At 48.6% G+C, this 20,434-nt stretch overlaps 1 protein-coding gene across 2 annotated transcripts; it reads right to left on the minus strand.

Annotated features, from left to right (window-relative positions):
• Nucleotides 1-1,196: 1,196 nt before the first annotated feature.
• On the minus strand, nucleotides 1,197-19,492 carry ZSCAN9 (zinc finger and SCAN domain containing 9). Of its 2 annotated transcripts, XR_007152137.1 has the most exons (6): nucleotides 17,474-18,075; nucleotides 17,148-17,295; nucleotides 14,010-14,108; nucleotides 11,565-12,401; nucleotides 6,949-6,954; nucleotides 1,197-1,206 (listed from the first exon to the last, which is right to left on the minus strand). XR_007152137.1 is itself a non-coding variant. In XM_047858542.1 (5 exons), the coding sequence occupies exons 2-5, from the start codon at nucleotides 17,888-17,890 to the stop codon at nucleotides 11,800-11,802; spliced, it is 1,266 nt and encodes a 421-aa protein (XP_047714498.1). In that variant the 5' UTR covers nucleotides 17,891-17,980; nucleotides 19,437-19,492; the 3' UTR covers nucleotides 11,544-11,799. The 2 variants fall into 2 exon arrangements, 1 of the variants encoding a protein (XP_047714498.1); XM_047858542.1 differs by lacking the exons at nucleotides 1,197-1,206; nucleotides 6,949-6,954 and adding an exon at nucleotides 19,437-19,492 and having other exon boundaries at nucleotides 11,544-12,401; nucleotides 17,474-17,980.
• Nucleotides 19,493-20,434: the final 942 nt, after the last annotated feature.

A 20,434-nucleotide genomic window follows, 5' to 3' on the forward strand; every position in this document is an offset into this window, starting at 1 on the left:
GTACCATATACAAAAATTAACTCAAAGTGGATTAAAGATTTGAATGTGAGACTTGAAACATAAAATTCCTTAAAGGAAACACAGGCAGTAATCTCATTGATGTAGGTCTTGAATCTTTTTTGAATCTCACACCAAAAGCAACAGCAACAAAAGTAAACAAGCGGGGCTGCATCAAACTAAAAAGCTGCTCAGCAAAGGAGACCACCAACAAAATGAAAAGGCAACCTATGGAATGGAAGAAGGTATCTGCAGATAACATATCTGATAAAGGTCTAATATCCAAAATACATAAAGAACTCATACTAGTCAATAGCAAAACAAAGAAAACCCATCAACAATCCAACTACTAAAAGATCTGAATAGCCATTTTTTCCAAAGAAGACACAGATGGTCAACAGGCACACGAAAAGATGCTCTACATCATTAATCATCATGGAAATGCAAATCAAAACCATAATGAGATATCCCCTCACACCTGTCTGAATGGCTATTATCAAAAAAGACAAATTAATGCTGGCAAGGATGTGGAGAAAAGGGAACCCTCATGCACTGTTTGTGGGAATGTAAATCAGTGCAGTCACTATGGAGACAGTATGGAGGTTCCTCAAAAAATTAAAGATCTAACTACCATATAATCCAGCAATTCCATGTTAGTATGTATTAAAGCAAACAACAACAAAAGACAAACCCCAAAACGACAAACGCCACTTAAAAATATATATGTACTTCCATGTTCACTACAACATTATTTGTGATAGTCAAGGTATGGAAACAATGTAAGAGTTTACTTATGGATGAATGGCTAACGAAACTGTAGTATATATACACAATGGGATATGACATGACAGTGATTTAGAAGGACTCTCTATCTCCCCACTCCTCTTGGTTTAGCAACCCGTCTCTGTTGGTATCACATCCTGCTGTTAGGCAGCATTAATTGGTGGCTGATTGCTCTATTCTATATTTCAGCAATGCCTTTTGCCATCAATTATTTAAGTGTGATCCAATTAAATTTGAAGCCCTTTGTAGGGATACTTTTTGAGGCCAATATGTGTAAGGTTTCTTTCTGAGCCCAAGAGGACTCTCCTTGTCTTTTTCCCTGGTTTTCCTTGGTAAACTAGCCAGCCTAAGAATTATCATTTAGCTTTCATGGTTAGCTTACTTTAAATTGCTTACTACCAAAATCAACATTGCTTTGGAGAGTACCTTTAGGCTTGACCTTTCCCATAATCTGTTCCAACTATAGTCCATTCCATTGGGGAGAGCCTCAAAGCCCTCTGCTCTTATACCCACCCCCTCCCCAGGTCAAAATCTCCGAGTCCCTGCCCCAGAATTGAGGACAGGGACAGTGACCTACTCCTCTCAGTGACACTTCTGCATTATGATTAGGGTGTTGGGCCAGGCAGTAGCCTCTAGTCTTCCCAGCATGGAACCTCTGTCCTATGCGTGGAACTTGTGTGAGGGCTTTCTGGGCTCCAGTATTCTTAGCCTGCCGTGTCTGAACTAGAGCCTCTGCCCTATGAATGGGGGCCAGGTGGAGGAAAAAGCTCGACTTAATTGGTTTCACTTGCCTGGAATTTAGTCTCTGAAAAATAAAACTTTGATGTCTTGTCCCTCTTAGGGTGGTACCTTAGCCTTTGCTTGGTACCCCCATCTTCTTGGACATATCCACCCAGACTGGAGTTTCCCTCATGCTGAGCCAGTGGATAGGGATAGGATAGAAAGTAGTTCATGGCACAAGTGCCATAGATTGTGTTGGGGCACCTGGGTGGCTCAATCAGTTAAGCATCCAACTCGGTTTGGGCTCAGGTCACGAACTCACGGTTTGTGAGTTCAAGCCCCACATTGGGCTCCGTGCTGACAGTGTAGAGCCTGCTAAGGATTCTCTCTGCCCCTCCCCTGCTCACTCTCTCTGTCGCTCCCTTAAAAATAAGTAAACTTTAAAAAGAAAAGGTGCCATAGATTGTGTTCTTACCAAAATTTAGATTTTCTTGAATAAATGTTTCCTCATTTGCTGTATGCTCTTAGGACAATTTCCAGAGACCGTATGAGGTAGTTTTCACAAGTTATGATTGTTTCACCCTGAGTGGGTCCAGGAGTCCCTCATGCTGCCAATTCAGAAGTTATTTTAAGATTTAAATTTGTAACTATTTATTCCTAGTTTAATAATGGGTATTAAGGGGCGCCTGGGTGGCTCAGTCAGTTAAGTGGCCAACTTCGGCTCAGGTCATGATCTCGCGGTCCGTGAGTTCGAGCCCCACGTCGGGCTCTGTGCTGACAGCTCAGAGCCTGGAGCCTGTTTCGGATTCTGTGTCTCCCTCTCTCTGACCCTCCCCCGTTCATGCTCTGTCTCTGTCTCAAAAATAAATAAACGTTAAAAAAATTTTTTTTTTTAAATAATGGCTATTAAATCTCTGTCAGTCATAGCCCATCCTTCTTTTAATATGCTGTGGGTCTTTTTGGCTAGTGTTTACTTAGGATTACTAAATTAATATTAATGAGTAAACCTCAGTGGCAGTTTTCTCTATGCTAGCGTTGACAGGTCTTAATATCAATGTAATACTTACTGTATAAAAAGAACTTGGCTTAAACTTACACAGTGAGGTATGTCAATTACTTCTCAAGAACATTGAAAACAAAACCCCAATTTGGAATAACTTCCTTTTCTTTCTCTATGCTCCATAAAAGTTTACATAAAACCAGCTTCATGTTCCTTAGAATGTTTACAGGTTTTCCTGTGTAATTCAGTGAACCTGGTGCTTAGGGGTAGAACTGTGACGGGTTTTGCGTTTGTTCTGTTATTGGTCTATGGCAGAGACTGCTCACTGTGCACCCAGCGTCCACTTTCCCTTTCCTCCTCATGCCCGTGATCCTGATTTTATCTAGACGCAGTGCCACTACAGGACATTCTGCAGTCTCCCTAGCAGCCAGCTGTGGCCCAGAGACTGCGTTTAAGTCAGTGGGGCACTTGTGGAAGTGCCCTGTGGCACTTGCTGAGAAGTGCCCATGGGGAGTTGACTCAGCTAGGCTGGGCGTTTATTTTTCCTTCTGCTTTTCTTACTCCTTTACTCTTATACCGCAGATGTGATTGCTGGAGATCTAGCAGCCTCACTGGATCTCTAAGTTGATCCTGAGAAATGTCACCAGACACCATGGTGGTTTAACAGAAAAAGATGAGCCTCTATCCCTGAAACAAAACATATGCAGGTATCTTGGCACAGATGGTTAGATAGATAGATAGATAGATAGGTAGGTAGACAGATCGATCAATCTCCTATATGATATAGGGGGGCTGCCATAGCAGTCCCAAACTGTCTGTCTCTATACTTCTTTTACAAAAAAGATAAATGAAATTTTATTTAAGCCGCTATTACTTGGACTATTTTATCATTTTCAGTCAAACTTAATTCTAAGAAATATGCAGTCTCTTTAAACTTTCTATCTTTTCAGGAGTGAATTTTAGTAATTTATAATTTTATAGAAAATCACCATATGTTAACATGGCCAACCGACACAAGTAAATGATAAAGTATAACAAGAGAAAATTTAAATAGCTGAGCTCAAAAGAAAGAACAGGAGATTTTCCAGGTGCCAGAAACAAGGAGGGAACTTGCAGGTACCATGCAAGGCTGTGGAATGGTGCTACGGGAACTTTCAGAGCTACCGTACCTGGACGCCGGCCATCAGTAAGGCAGTGAATGAGCTATTTCTGAATAACACATTCCCTCAAACCTCAGTGGCTTGAAACAGCATTTATTATATTTCACTATTTCTGTAGTTCAGTAACTCAAGAATACATTAAGTGGGTAATTCCAGCTCAGGGTCTTGCGTGAGGTTGCAGGCAAGGTATCAGCCACGGCTGCTGTCATCCTTGACTGGGACTGGAGGATTCCTAGCCGGCACGGCGGGCCAGCAGCAGGGCTCAGTGCTACCTGGGCCTCTCCACCCAGCTCACTTCCCCCAGGCAAGCACCGAGAGGCAGTTGGATGCCCCCACCACAGTCTAGTTGTGAGAAGCCAGTGGCTACACTCAGCTCACACATAATGTCCGGTTCCTGGTTCTGAGTGTGAGGAGCCTGGAAGTTACCACTCTGACCTAACATGGAAAGAGCTGAACAGACTGAAAAGTCAGTAACGCTTCCTGGATCAGAAGAGAGGGCAGGTGGGGCGCCTGGGTGGCTCAGTCGGTTAAGCGGCCGACTTCGGCTCAGGTCATGATCTCACGGTCCGTGAGTTCAGGCCCCGTGTCGGGCTCTGTGCTGACAGCTCAGAGCCTGGAGCCTGCTTCAGATTCTGTGCCTCCCTCTCTCTCTGACCCTCCCCCGTTCATGCTCTGTCTCTCTCTGTCTCAAAAATAAATAAAAACATTAAAAAAAAATTAAAAAAAAAAAAAAAAAAAAAAAAGAAGAGAGGGCAGGATACAGCAAACTGCCCAGACTGGAGACAATCAGATGAATCCAGGGAGGGAAAGTCTAGGAAGCAGAAACCTAAGTGTAAAAACCAGTGTGACACCAGTGTGGGGGCAGGAAAACTTGAATTTAAAAAAAAAATTTTTTTTTACATTTATTTACTTTTAAGAGACAGACACAGCACAAGTGGGGGAGGGGCAGAGAGACGGAGACACAGAATCCGAAGCAGGCTCCAGGCTCTGAGCTGTCAGCGCAGAGCACAATGCGGGGCTCAAACTCACAAACCATGAGATCATGACCGGAGCCAAAGTAGGACGCTTAACCGACTGAGCCACCCAGGCGCTCCTGGAAAACCTGAATATTAATGGTGGAATTGCTGGAGCTCAATGAAGGCAACTCTGAGAGTTACAACCTCCAGGGAGGCCTGGAGTTAAGGCCTCCAGTCATAGCGATGCCTGCACAACACTATGTGTTCTACCTCCAGGAGCTCAACCAGGTTCCCACAGTAAATACTGGAGAAAAGTCCCCTTTTGCTTCCAGCTGGAGGAGAGGAAAAGGAACTATTTTTAAATAAACAGAGCACTCTGTTCTTTTTAATCAGGCCTGCTTTCAGGGGAGACCAGTTAACTGGAGCCTAACCTTCTGGGGTATTATCAGATCCTAACTGGGTTGGGGGAAGAGAAAAAGCCGATTTAACTCGCTCTAGCCTTCCTTGTGGGAGAGGGGAAATAACAACTCTAACTACCGCATCCCATCTAAGAGGAGAACACTGAGAGATACCTGTGAAGTTCAGTCCAGACAGACTCACTGAGACCTAATCAAAGGACTTTAGCATTAAAAAGCCAAATTCGGGGTGCCTGCGTGGCTCAGTCGGTTGAGCAACCGACTTCGGCTCAGGTCATGATCTCACAGTTTGTGGGTTCGAGCCCCGCGTCGGGCTCTGTGCTGACAGCTCAGAGTCTGGAGCCTGCTTCGGATTCTGTGTCTCCCTCTCACTCTGCCCCTCCCCCACTCATGCTCTGTCTCTCTCTGTCTCAGAAATAAATAAACATTAAACAAAATTTAAAAAAATAAATAAATAAATAAAAATCAAAAGCCAAATTCAACTGAGTAAATTTTAAAGATCTTGCTGGCTTCAGCAATTCATGAATTGCGCAGCATCGCACCCATCAGATGGAAGCATGGAGAGGAGCTGTAAAAATGAAGGACTTGAAGGAAGAGAGGTCTGGGAACAAGGGAGCTACTCTGGGCAGAAAAAGCAGGTTGGTTATTGAACGGTCACTTTCCTTTAGGGGATGACGGGCATCTACCAGGCATATTGCCTAACTAGTGCTGACCAGGTGATTCCTGATTGACTAGTTTATTTGATATTCCATTTCCAGGAGAGCCGGAACTGTATTTAAGTTACATCTCAGTTTGGTGACGTGGGACTTAGTGTAAGTGACTGCATTTGGGGCCTGTTTTGTTTTTAATAACAGAATGCTTCCCACACATCACAACCACATTGCTCGAGGCCATTTTATAGCACTTCCTGGGGCGCCTGTGTGGCTCAGTTGGCTAAGCGTCCGACTTCAGCTCAGGCCATGATCTCGCGGTTCATGGGTTTGAGCCCCGCGTTGGGCTCTGTGCTGACAGCTCAGAGCCTGGAGCCTGCTTTGGATTCTGTGTCTCCAGTCTCTCTCTGCCCTTCCCCTGCTCGCGTGCTGTCTCTCTTTCAAAAATAAGCATTAAAATATATATATATATACATTTACAGCACTTCCTTTTTACTCAGTACATCTTGTCTAGCTTTCAAGGAAAAAATTACAAGGCATACCAAACAGCAAAAAACACAGTTTGAAAAGGCAAGCAAGCATCAGAAAAAGACAGGGCAGGAATTTTGGAATGGTCAGACCACAAATTTAAAATAACTATGATAAATATGCTAAGGGCTCTAACAGATAAAGCAGACAGTGTGCAAGAACAGATAGGCAATGTCAGCAGAGAGATGGAAATCCTAGGAAAGAACCAGAAAGTGCTAGAGATGAAAAACACCGTTAACAAAAATGAAGAGTGCTTTTGATGGGCTTCTTAGAAAACTGGGCACATGTGAGGAAAAAAAAAAATCTCTGAACCAGAGGATAAATTCAGCTCACACTCAAGGAGAATGGGATTAGACTCTACCTCTGGAAGGGAGGGGTGTCAGGGAATTTGTGGATACATGTTAAAACACAACAAAAAGAGACAAAAAGAAACTAGAAATGAGACTCCCTACAAGAAGCAAGAACAACTGTGCTGCTGACTTAAGAGGACTTGTCTCCTGAGCCTCTGGATGGAAGTTTAAAGCCCAAGAAGGAAGTTTAAAGCCCATTAGAGAAGAGGGGAGGTGAGAAAGTGTAATCACAATTCACAGTACCTCCGCTTTTCAGGAATCTGAAATTCCAAAAATTAATATATTCAGAAATCAGTATCTATGGTCTTGGGTCCAGGAAACCCTCCAGTTATTTAGCAGAAGTAAATACAGAACAAGCTCGTAGCAACAATTCCATAACCTCCAACACAGGGTGCTGCCACAGATCAGAAGAATCCCTCCTGGGGATGAGCAATGGCAGAAAATACAAACCAGAGTAAGCATTTACCCTGGAAAAAGGCTGTAGAAATGAATAGCAGAGTCTGCTCCCTAAGAGCTTCAGATAACATGATAATCTGAAGGAAATGGTAAAATGTATTTTACCAGGAGACAGTTCTGAAAAAGAATCATATAAAACATCAGGAAACGAAATATAAAGGCATTGAGATGAAAATCACATATAGTAAACAGCACATTAAATACAGCTCATGGAGAATACGTAAACTATATGACTGATCTGAAGACATATATCACAGAGAGATCAGCAAGACACAATGGGAAGGAGGAACCTGGAAGACAGTGGGAGAACGCCCAATGCATACATGTAACGGGAGAGCCAGGAGGAGGTATTTCCTGAGAGAGAATTTGGATGGAGATGTTGACTGAGAATTGCCCGACTTGATGCAAGCCATAAATCTCAAGTTGGAAGAAGCACTTCAGAGTGCTGAAAGAGAAAAACTGTAAGCCTTCTACACAGACTGAGTGAATGAGGGCTCTGTCACTGCAAATACATGGAAACCAACATTCAAGGGGGAGAGTGGAAAGAAAACATGTTCACACAAAGCCGAAGGGAACTCACCACCGCTAAACCACCAAAAGACATGCTTCAGTGAGAAGAGAAATGAGTCTCCAAGGAAGCCTCAGTGAGTAAAATCAACTTGTTAAAACACACACATGAAAACCTAATTAGTCACTGACTATTAAAAACCCAGTAACAACAATAATTATAATGACAAGGTCAATTTGGGGTCAAGCATAACTAGAATACTAATCCACAGTGGTGTGGGCTGCTGGAGCAGGTTCACAGGAGGTATTCAGGTTTTGCGTAATATCACGGAGAAGGGCACAGATAGAGATCAGTTTCATAATCTCACAAGTCAGGTGGGCATATTAAAATTTTACACGTAACCAGTAAAAATAAAGACTAAAAACGTGAAACTTTCAAACATGTAAATGGGGGAAAAAAGAAGAAAATACAAACTAAGCAGCATAAAACAGGAACTGAGAAAATTTTTTTAAAAATCATGGAAAACAGAAAAGACAAAATTGGGTGGTAGAAATAAACTGACAATCAGAATAGACAAAATCGGATTACACCGAGGAGTTAAAAGACAAGATTGAACACAGGAAATTTTATAGAGTTACTAAAACCAGTTAAAATAAAAACTCTAGTTAGTAGGAAAACATATGTAGTAAAAGTATAAAAATAGGAAAGCAAGAAATTATAAAATCAGGATTCAAGATGATGTTCCTTTAATTGGGAAATTGAGGTACGGGATGAGGGGTACCAAGTGACCAGATAAACACAGATGTTTTTCAAGGTCTTAACTTCTGTTTTGTTTGTGTTTAATGGCATGTGAATGAGTGCCAAGTACTAAATTAACTACCTAAGTTACCAAACGAATAAAGTAGTTAGTCATTCGTGGACCATGACTCCTATCAAGCATTATAATTAATCTAATTCTGTACACAGGTTATCCGAAGGAAACAATTTTTTTCAAAAGGATGGGAAAGAGATACTAGGCTAATATTCTCTGAAAGGTTTTGGACCAGGGCGCCTGGGTAGCTCAGTTGGTTGAGCATTCAACTTTGGCTCAGGTCATGATGGAGTCCCACATTGGGCTCGCTACTGTCAGTGTGGAGCCTGCTTGAGATTCTCTCTCTTTCCCTCTCTCTCTGCCCTCCCCCACTCATGCACACGCGCACACGCACTCTCTCACTCTCTCAAAGGTAAATATTAAAAAATGATTTTGGACCAGCTGCATTAGTATCAGCAATATAAGCTTATTAGAGATAAGCTGTCTCTCTCCCTCCATCCCCCCTACCCCCCCCCCCCACAAAGGGGTCATGCTGGCTGCATCTTGCTCTGTGCTCATGTGACCCCTTTTGCTCATGTGAACCAGAGCTCATGTGACAGAGCAAGATGCAGCCAGCAGACAAGCCAAAAGGAGGCTCAGAGGGACGGCACCCTGCAAGCATCCCCATCCTGAACTTCCAGCCCCCCCCCCCCCACCTCGCTGCATAGTTGACCTGAGCCAAAGTCAGATGCTCAACCGATTGAGCCACCCAGGTGCCCCTTATTTTTTTTTTTTTAATGTTTTTATTTATTTTGAGAGACAGAGCAGGAGAGGGGCAGAGAGAGGAGAGACAGAATCTCAAGCAGGCCCTTCACTGTCGGCACAGAGCCCGGTGTGGGATTCAAACCCATGAACCGTGAGGTCATGACCTGAGCCAACATCAGACACTCAACTGACTGAGCCACCCAGGCGCCCCAGTATTGATCTACTTTTAAACCCATGTGACAGCAGTCTGTAATACATCTTTCTTTTTTAATTGAGGTAAAAGAAAAAGTCCCACAAAAACCTTAACTTGCAAGGAAGTCTCTCACTGCTGTCCAACCCTCCTTTTCTGTATCATGTTCGCATTTCGTAATCACGTCATCTTCTCCTTATCTGACGTGTACTTTATGGACCCCAGTGTCCTTCCGTACCACTGCCGTCTGCTGCTCCTCAGAACAGTCCTGCAAAGGGGCGGGAACAGGCCCTGAGAGCCTGGGCGCAGTCACAGATGCCAGTGGTTCTGTGCCCTGGCCTTCACCCGGCCAGTGCGCCCATCCCCACTGCCATGAGGGCAGCCCTCGATCGGTGAGTGCCGGCACACGAGGTAAGTTTTATTCGAGAGGCCCTTCCTCCAAATTAGGCTAAAGCTGGACTGAGACCACATCCTGCTCAGCCCTTTCCTTCTCCATGTCCTGTTTCCCCTGCTGTTACTTCTCCGAGTGACCACCCCACCCCCCCCCCCCCCCGAACCTGAATCCCTGCCCAGGCTCCGCTTCTCAAAAATCCAATCCAGGAAACTTATCCAAGGCCCCACCTTCCAGGATCCACTGAGACTCCATCCCAGGGGCCCTGGCTCCTGGTCCTCAACCTCCCCGCTGCACCACGTGGTTTGCAGACATAACAAGGGATGGGGACAGGCTACTTTCATAGTTGAATCTTTGAGTCTGAACTCACACAAGACCGCAGACTCTATGACAACTGACATAATCAGCAGGAGCGAATCCTCAGACCATGTCTGTATTTCATGCTAACATTTCTACCAAATGATCCCAGGGTCTACCTTCAAGCCTACTATGATGTGGAAACTCACCTTGGGCTTCTCAGAAGTAGAACCTTCCGTGACAGAGTGAGGGAAATGGCTCAAGCTGGTGCTTCATGGAATCTGCATTAGGTAGTTTCTCTCCCTGTGATGGGAAACTGTTCGTAAGAGTTTTGACTTAAAATCCAACTTCCCAAGAAACAAGAAGAAAGGAGAGGGGGACTCAGACTGAGAAGGGGCTCAGTCAGAAGAGCCACTTAAGGATCTCAGTCTGACCGACCTCTACATTGTAAGTCTTCCTCCAGCTCCCCCAGAGGAAGTGGAGGTGTCCATAGACAGAATGCGCCCCGAGTCATAACCGTGGAAGCTGGTGCTGAGGACACGGGGGTCACTACTGTGCTCCACTTCTGTCTGAAATTCTCCCTTGGAGGTAAAGGACAGAATCCCCAATTCCAGGGCCGGCTGCCCTGGCCAACTGAGGGCACTGCTCCTGTGCCTGGGGGACGTCCGTTCTAGCGGATCGAAGGAGAGAGATGGGGCTGCAGCCTCGGTGGAGAAATCCTAAGAGGGAATAAGGGAGCTGCAAGCCTCGGGTCTGTTCCACCCTGACGAGGGGAGCCTCGTCTCCCCACAGGGACACGTCCCCGGGAAGGCAGCTCCCTGGAAGGAAGACACTCAAGGCCACACAGCTGTCCTCTGAGCTGCTGCCGAACCGCTGCACCAGCTGTGGAACCGTAGGAAAACCCCAACATGTTCAGGGGGGGAATCTTTCTCTGGACCGAGCCAAGCGACAGAAAAGGACTCAGGAGATCTAAGAGGGTTGTTTTAAAAGCACGTTACATGGCTCATGATCCAATTCCCTGGCATGACCCCGGACTCGGGATACAAGTGACCTGTGGTGCTGGCGATGGACAGGCACAAAGGGGGTTCCGGGTGACCAGAGACTGCCAACATGGAGCACAACACCCCAACAGACTGAGGATAAAGTCTGAAGCCAGGGGTTTAACTACGTGATGTTAGATGTCAACACTAGGGAACCCAATTAAGAGCATGTGAAAACTACCATTTTCAGGAGCTCAAATTATTCCACAATAAAGGTCCAGGTTTTCAACCTTGACTCGGAGCCTGGACTTGAGTCTTCCCGTCTGCATCCATACAAGGACAAGGACAGTGCAGTGTCCCCGCCCCTCGCGGGTAGGTAGACCCTGCACACGGTGGCCCCTGTTCCAAGGGCACACTGAGCGCATCAGGGGAAGCGGTGGGGTGGACAAGGAGTGGGCGCAGAGGAACTGGCCCTGGGGACACTGAAGACCCACGTATCAAAACATTAGCAGGGCTCTATGTGACCTTATGGAATTAAACAGGGACGCACGTGTTTCAGGCATATTGGCCTGGCAGCGCCATTTATTCCATTACTAGGAAGGTTCAGCAGCTGCCATCTGAGTAAACAAGAAGGGTGAGTACAGGGCGCAGCAGGGTGGGGACGGGGCGAAGCAGGGTGGGGAGGGGGAGAGCCACGGCGCGGAAGCAGCAGGTGCAAACACGCAAAGCTTCCTCTTCGGATTTGCCCAGACCACTGCTCTGCGTCTGCTCCAAAACGCGAGGAGGGGGCGAGAAGACGACGCTTCCTGGCCTTCCCCTCCCGGGGGGCCGGGCCGTGACCAGGGACAGGCGCGCCCCAGAGTCACCGCGGCCCGGCGGCCGCGTGAGTCTTCTGGTGGCGGATGAGGTTGCACTGGCGGGTGAAGTCCTTCCCGCAGCGGGCGCAGCGGTGCGGCCGCTCCCCCGTGTGGCTGCGCTCGTGCTCCAGGAGGAAGGAGCGCCGGCCGTAGCTCTTCCCGCACTGGGCGCAGCGGTGCGGCCGCTCCGGCCGGTGGCTGCGCTGGTGCTGGATGAGGCCGGCGCTCTGGCTGAAGGCCTTCCCGCACTCCCGGCAGCGGTACCGCCGGTGCGCGTCGTGGATGCCGCGGTGATTGAACAGCCCCGAGCTGCGGCTGAACGCCTTCCCGCACTCGCCGCACGCGTAGGGCCTCTCGCCCGTGTGCACCCTGCGGTGGCGGGTGAGGCCCGAATTCTGGGCAAAGGTCTTGCCGCACTCGTCACATGCGTGCCATCCCCGCCCCGGGGGGCCGCCCCGGCGCCCCTCTGCCCAGCCCTGTCCAGGCCCGGGCCCCCCGCGTGCCTCCTCCCACGTCTGTGCGGAAAGGACTTCCCCGCGGGACTCCGCCATCTTAGGACAGTCTTTCCTCGGCACCACTTCTCTGTCCTCAGCCATGCTCGGTCCATCTGAAACACAAGAGACCAGGCAAGCGTCACCTGCTCCGACCCCACGGGAGGGTCCCTGTGCGCATGAAACCGCAGACTGCTTCCACCTGGTGTGATCCCAGGTCACAGAGCAGAGAGGAGCTTGGAAACAGAAGGGCCAGTGCGGAAGCCTTCCTCCAAGTGACAGGGAAGGCTGCCCTCCGGCAGAATGTGGCTCAGTCCTTCCTGACAGGGCGGGGGGCCTGGAGAGGATTCCTTAGGCTTCTTCATGGGGAGGGCAGCTCAACGTCAGGGTGCCTTCTCCTAGTTTTCCCCTAGAACCCCTCCCCGATTTGGGTGCGGAGCCTCAAAGAGACCATGTGCTCATTCATTCCTTTATGGAACAAGTGCTCCCACTCTTCTGGGGGCATCGGACAGTAAGTACTACAACCGTCAGATCCGCGACATCCCAGGTGTGTCCCAGCACGTCCCAGGTATGACCTGGCCTGTCCCAGTGGGCTCCAGGCACATCCCAGGTGTGTCCCAGCAATACCCCAGATGTGACCCGGCGCATCCCAGTGTGCTCCAGCACAAGGCCCTTACTGGCTCCACACTCGGCCTGGAAAACTCTAGGCTCAGACAACGGCTAGAGTTTGCTCAGTTCCCACCTTCTTGGTTCCTGTACTCAGGGCTGCGGTTGGCCTGCCACACCCATGGCGCCCTCGATGCCCCCGACTCGCTCCAGTCCCGGCCTGGTGCACAGCACTGACCACCGTCTGACACGCTGCATCGCCACCTCGTCTGTGTGCTATGCGTTTCCCCCATCCCACAGTCTAATCTCCATGACAGTGGGATCTTTTTGTTTTATTCCTTGGGTCACGGCTGGCACATGGCAGTTATTCAATAAATATTTGTTGAATGAATAAAAAACAAAGGACTGAAACCGAGCCTGCTGCTCTGGCCTCAAATGACCGACCCAGGCATGGGCACGGGAGGCACTCGGCACCCGATGGAACTGGCCCACACCGGACACTTGTCCAACCAACCCAATCTGACTTGAAGGAATTGAAGGCAGGAATGGAGACACACAGACCCAAACTGTCTAGACAGCAGAGCACAGCCCAGTGGAATCTTCAGGATGTCTCAGGTTCCCTGGGCATGACCGCTGGGGGAAGCCATCGAGACTACGAGACAGCCAACCGACCCATGAGCTGGATCTGGACAATCGAAAGCTCCTCACCCCCTCCCCTGAACTTGAAACGTGAGCTCTAGCTGCCTGCCCCGCTCCCAAAAGCTGCCCCAAGGACAGTGACTACCTGGACAGCACGCGTGACTGCAGTCAGGTAAAGCCTCTACATAAACTTGTAAAATGTGTGGGCAGGTGCCGAGATGTACGCATTTTGCCATGCCCAGGACAAGCCTCCTTTGCTTATTAAAACTGCCATCTACCCCCTTGCTCCGGTCTCCTCCCGCCCCCCACAGAAGGGGCAGCCTCAGGTGACACCTGGGAAGCTCCCAAGGACCTTGTGAACCAACAGATTCCCACCTTGCAACCCAGAAAAGTCTCAGGAAAACACCCACCAACCCCCGTCCTTTTGCCAAAACATCCGGCTTTTTCTCTCCCATCTACTTGTAGTGTCGCTCACGCACCAGAACAGGCGCCTTGTAGGGCTCCTCTGTTGTCAGACCACGGTTCTCCTGCTCCTTTTAGCTGGGGGAGGACAACAGGTGTGCAAAACAGAAATGTGTCTGCAGAGAAGAAATGGACCACAAATGGGATCAGAACTGCCCTTCTGCCCAAACTTCGTATTTATAGTCGAGATGTACAAGGAAACCGGGTAGAATGAAAGCAAAGACATGTCTCGCCTTTTTCATAATTAGCACTTACACAGCCCTCCATGGCCTACAAGGCACTGTCACATGTGGTATCACCCTAACGCACCTCTTTATTTGGGGTTATTATACCACCTCTTTAACAAACTGCATGACAAAAGGTAGACCTGTAGCTAGACAGGCTCTACACGTACACAGAAAAAGTCTGGAAAATACACAACAATTTAACAAGTGTGGCTACTCCTGGGGAATAAAATTCGGAGAACTTTCATGTTTTACTACATACAAACTCCTATATTATTTGGATTTTTTACTACCAGCATGAATTCTGAAAGAAAAGCAAACTCAGTACTATACAGTAACCTTAAATGCGGCTTAATTTAAAAAGATTGAAGAGCTGGATGTTGGTTTTTGGTCCTCGTAATCTCAAACACTTACTATGTTGCTTAACAAAACTGGCTTTTCCTACATGTACAACATATACCTGCGCTGACAGTCCTAGAAGAGAACTTTTTGATTTGTAGATGTCCTCTGTGTACTCTCCTATGGCCATGGCAAATGCTTAATGAATGACTGGATGAAGGGATGGATGGAGGGGAGGATGGAAGGATGGGTGGAGGGAGAGAGGGAGGGAGGGAGGGAAGGAAGGAAGGAAGGAAGGAAGGAAGGAAGAAAGAAAGGATGGATAAAGGGGTGGATGGAAGGAAGGGAGGGAGAAAGGAAGGAAGAGGGGATGGATGGATGGGAGGAAGGAGGGATGGAAGAAAGGATGGATAGACAAAGGGATGGATGCAGGAATGGATGGATGAAGGAGAGGATGGATGGATGGATAGATGGATGGGAGGATGGGAGAGAGGGATGAAGGGAAAGAGAGACAGATGGAGGAATGGATGGATGAGAGGATGGAAGGATGGGTGGAAGGAGAGAGGGAGGGAAGGAAGGAAGGAAGGAAGGAAGGAAGGAAGGAAGGATAAAGGGGTGGATGGAAGGAAGGGAAGGAGAAAGGAAGGAAGAGGGGATGGATGGGAGGAAGGAGGGGTGGAAGGAAGGATGGATAGACGAAGGGATGGATGCAGGGATGGATGGATGGATGAGAGGATGGATGGATGGAGAGATGGATGGGAGAATGGGAGAGAGGGATGAAGGGATGGAGAGACGGATGGAGGAATGGTTGGATGAGAGGATGGACTTACTCAGATGTGCTTCCTGAAGGTAGAAGAAAGGGAAACATGCCTGGAAAATAAAAAGTCCAAGTTCATGGAGAGGAGAAAGAAACAAAGGAATTGACTGGGAAGATGCTCATAAAAGAGGAAAATGAAATCAGAGGAATTTAATCTGATGAGGCCACCAGAGCCAGAGGAAGGTCTGCAGAGCACATTTACTAAGAAAAAAAGAATCTTTTAAAATGAAGAGATATGTTCCAAGTGGCAGAAATCCATGATAACTCCATGACTGCTAGGGTAGACGAAATAGAGGCAGGAAGCAGAGAGGCAAGAGAAGTTGTGGCTTTGATGAAGTGAAAATGCAAACAGCAGACGCCACTGCAGACTGACTGTTAGAAAGTTAACAAATAGTCCGGCAGAGGCTACGCTGTCCTGGTGAGAAATCAGACAGCAGCTGAGCCAGCAGTGACAGGGAGAGCGAGAACAGGACGACAGCTGGCACAGCCCCAAGCGCCCAGGCCTGCACCCGCCACTGAATGGCACACCAGGAGATGCCAGACTGATTCCACTGGACTCCCCCGTCCAGTCTGCCACCCACTGCGCGTTCCCCACCCCTTCCTCACCCCTTTATACTGCAAACGTAAGCCCAAATGGGCAAGGGGGACCTGGAAGAACAGCTACCACATACTAAGCAAAATGCCTGCCAAGTGCTTTTCATCAGTTGTCTGTTCTGTGCTCGCAACTACCCTCTATGGTACATACTTGTTAGACTGAATTGTGTTGTCTCCCTCCCCCTAGAGTCGCATGTTGAAGCCCTAACTATATTTAAAAATGGGACCTTTTAGGAAATTAATTAGGGTAATTAAGAGTGGGGTCCTAAATAGGGTGCCTGGGTGGCTCAGTCGGTGAAGTGTCGGACTTCAGCTCAGGTCATGATCTCACGGTTCGTGGGTTCGAGCCCCGCGTCAGGCACCATGCTGACAGCTCGGAGCCTGGAGCCTGCTTCAGATTCTGTGTCTTCCTCTCTCTCTCTCTGCCCCTCCCCTGCTCACACTCTGTCAATCTCTCTCTCAAAAAGTAGATAAACATTAAAAAAAAAAAAAAAAATTAAAAAAAAAAAAAGAGTGGGGCCCTAATCTAATAGGACTAATGTCCTTATAAGAGGTAACAGCATCAGAACTTTCTTTCTCTCTTCCAACAGGAATGTATACACAGAAAGGCATGTGTGAGAACAAAGCGAGAAGGTGGCCATCAACAACCCAGGAAGGCAGGTCTCACCAGAAACCAAGCCTGCTCGTATCTTGATCTTGGAGATCCAGCCTCAAGAACTGTGATCAAATGAATTTCTGTTTCAGCCACCCAGTGTGTGTCATTCTATTACGACAGCCCAAGCAAACTAAGGCAATGCTATTATCAACCCCATTTTGGAGATGAGGGAACTGAGACCAAATGGTTAAATAAACCTGCCCACGTACAAGCAGCTTCTAAAACGCAAAGCCATGATTTGAATGTATCATACCCATTCTCTAAAGCTGCCCTCCACGGTGATTCCTGAAAGTTTTCCTAAGGTACCACGTGCCAGAATACCAGAGAGATGACAGGATAGTTCACAGGGGAAGCCTGAACGCAGGGAAGGGGACAAAGGGAGGACGCTGGGCCCTCAGCAGCTGTAGCGCTGACCTTACCTGGTAAAGGGACTTCTGAGCCCCTGGTTCCCCAGGTCTGGACTTTTCATTTGTTTTTGCTTGACAAGAGGGGATGTGTTCAACACCAGAAAAGTCCTATACCTCACCTGTCTCTCCAGTAGGGTGGGACTCTTGGGCAGTGTCACGAGGGAGCTGGGGCTCCTCGGGCTGGGACTGAAGGCTCAGTGATGTATGCTCGCCTAGAGGCACCGTCTCTCTAGAGCAGACTTCTCGTCCCTGTCCGTAGGCTACCATCTGGAAACAGAGAGGTGACATTTGACTTCTGAAGAAGTTAACTGTCTAAAGAAACCCTTCCCAGAAAGCAGCAGGAAGCAGAGTCAGGGTCAGAGTCAGTCAAGGGGATACAAAACAAGGGATCCAAGGGTCCTTGATGACACACATACACTTCTTCCCTGCAAATCTCCCTTCCTACCTCAAGTTGTGGCTCATCGAGCTCCTTCTCCAGATCCTCCAGCAGAATCACAGCCTCTTCCCCGCTCTCTGGACAGTGCTCCTGCACCCAGGCCTGGAGCTCCTTGGGCAGGATGGTCAGGAACTGCTCCAGCACCAGCAGCTCCAGGATCTGCTCCTTCGTGCTGGCATGAGGCCTCAACCACTGGCGGCACAGCTCACGGAGCTGGGTGAGGGCCTCCCTGGGTCCAGGAGTTTCCTGGTAACACAGCTGTCGAAAGCGCGTTCGGAAGACTTCCCTCGCCAGGGGACTGCTACGTTTCAGTCTGGATTCCTGCAGCTGGAGGCGACTTTCCGTCTCCACCTTCACGGTCAGTTCTTCCCAAGCCTCAGGACCATGCACATCCATGGGCAAAACCTCCTTTGAGTCTGTATTCATCCTGACTTGGAATAGTTTACAAAGCACCCTCCAGCTGGAGTCGTGTTTTAGAAGCACCTTGAGAGGTTCCCTCTTGAGCAGTAAAAATCACTGTTTATATAGAAGAATGACAACAGCTAGAGATGGGCACTGATACCATAAGCAACTGTCATAGACCCCAAGCCTCTTCACTGAAAGTAAAGTCATTTGGTGACCAAAGGATGGGAATAATGGAAAACATAAGGTCATAATGTGCAAAAATCACAGGCTTTCAAGTTACCCAGAACTGGATTCTATTATGGTTCTAACATTTACCAATTTACTGATTGAGTGACTTTCAGCCAATTTCTTATCGTCCTTCAATCTCAGTTTCTCAATGTAAAGAAATAGCAATAAAGATACCTTACAGAGCTCATGGAGAAAAGAGGGACCACACAATTCACTCGGAATTGTTAAAAAGTTCAGACTCGTTTTTTCAAAGTCAAATCAGAGAAAGAATAGATGAAAATACTGCTCTTATCTTTGATAAATGAATGAGCTAACTCTCATTGGACTCTTTGCTAGAGTTTCAAAACAATCTTGAAAACAACCATTCCATTTCAGGTTGTTGTCCTTTGAGCTAAATTCATTGAAAACTTTATTAAACTGAGAGTAACAGCGCTGCGCTGCAGTCCACAACATGCTTTCGGATACAAGACCACATTTAAGGCTCACGTCACCCTCTGAGGTTTGGTGACAACCACGATTTGAGGTTGCCTAAGGTCAAACCCTCTGTGAGGACAGTCCTCAGGAGCACAGAGGCCCTGGGGGAAGCGGTCTGCTCCCAGCCAGGCTGCGCCTCTCAGTCACCTGGAAGTGCCGCCCCAAAGCTGAGTTCCAGCTGGACAGGCGCGGGGGGGGGGGGGGGGGGGGGTGGTGAGCGGGAGAGGGAAGGGGGGAGGGGAAGGAAGACGGGGGGCGGGGGGTGGACAGGACGTCCAGGGAATGGAATCCTGGGTGGATGGAGATCCGGGGAGGGACGAGGATCTGGGGTGGAGGGGGATCCAGATGGGAATCGGGGACGGCTGGGGAGCCAGGGTGTATGGAAACCCGGGGTGTATGGGGATCCCAGGACGGAGGGGAATCCGGAGACGGAGGAGGACCCAGGAACAGATGCGGATCTCGGGACGGAGGGGTATGCGGGGTTCGGGCGGGAGGGAGGCAGGGCTCCCAACGCCGCAGGTGCGCTCCAGGGCGCGAGGATCGCGAGGCTAATGGAAGCGGAAGGGCAACGGACACGTTCTGCGCCTGAAAGCCAGTCCGCTCCAAGCCCCTTCACCGGCTTCGGAACCGAAAGGAGAGGGTGTGACATCTTACACCCGTGCGTGCCTCCCCCGCCCCCGAGGCCGGCCGCCCAGGCCGTTCCCGCCGAGTCCAGCCTGCGGCCGTCATCCCAGTGGCGGCCCTCGAGCCTCGCGGCCTTCCGAGGCCCTGCCCGCGCGACGTCCCTTCCCCGGGCGGAGGCCCGCCTTCCGCAACCCGCCCCCCCCCCCAGCCACGCCCGCCCGGGGTCCCGGCGCCGACTCACGGGAGCTGGACGCTGCAGGGAGACGGAGAGCGCCGACGCGGCGTCTGCGGGAGCGCGCCGGCCGGAACAATGCGCCGCACCGAGGGGGCTGCCGGCCGCGGGGGGCGCTCGGGGCCGAGGCACTTCCGGGCCGCTCTAGGATCCCGCGTCTCGCCGCCCGCCGCCAGCCTCCCCGCGGCTCACGTGGTTGGAGCTGCGGCCGCAGGTGCGCCCCGCGCAGGTTTTAAACTGAAGCGCAGGAATCCTAGGTCATTAATTTGACGACACTTATTTTTAAAACATTTTTTTTTTTAAAGAATATATTACCTGTGGTTTTTAAAAAACCTCAGCAACGCCAAAATTAACCAAGTAAAAGGTGAAATCCCATACTGTCACTAAGGTCCCCCTACCCTGGGATCGCCGCTGTCATGGTTCGCTGGGGATTTGCGTGTATACTTCCGATCTTTCTCACGTGCAGCTGCATAGACAAGCATTAAGCTATTTTACATTTAGGTTTTTTTTTTTTTTATCACTTATTTTAACGTTTTCACTTCAGGTATCTTAGACCTCTTTATTGGTCGTGTAGGTCCGACTCATTTGGTGGCTGAATACATCAAGCACAGAGACTGCAATTTGTCCAGGCCCCTATACATTGATAGACTTTCCTTCTTCCTTCCTCCCTCCCTTCCTTCCTTCCTTCCTACCTTTTTTCCTTCTGCTTTCCTTCTTCCTTCTTCCTTTCCTTCCTTCCTTTTGATTTTTGCTACAAAGGTTTTTTTGGATTTTTAGTGGTAATACAAAATCTGTCCAAAATAAATTGGCTTTATTTGTACAAAAGAGTATAATTATTAGTACTAGTCATCCATCAATTTTATCATGCCAACCAGAATGATAGTATTGCATAAATTATGTTTGTTTTGTTTTTAACAGAACCTCATTATTTAATAAATATTTTTAATGTTTATTTTAGAGAGAGAGGGAGCATGTGTGCTAGCCCGGGAGGGGCAGAGAGAGGGGGA

Source organism: Prionailurus viverrinus, chromosome B2 (assembly GCF_022837055.1).
Source record: "Prionailurus viverrinus isolate Anna chromosome B2, UM_Priviv_1.0, whole genome shotgun sequence".
Classification (NCBI taxonomy): domain Eukaryota; kingdom Metazoa; phylum Chordata; class Mammalia; order Carnivora; family Felidae; genus Prionailurus; species Prionailurus viverrinus.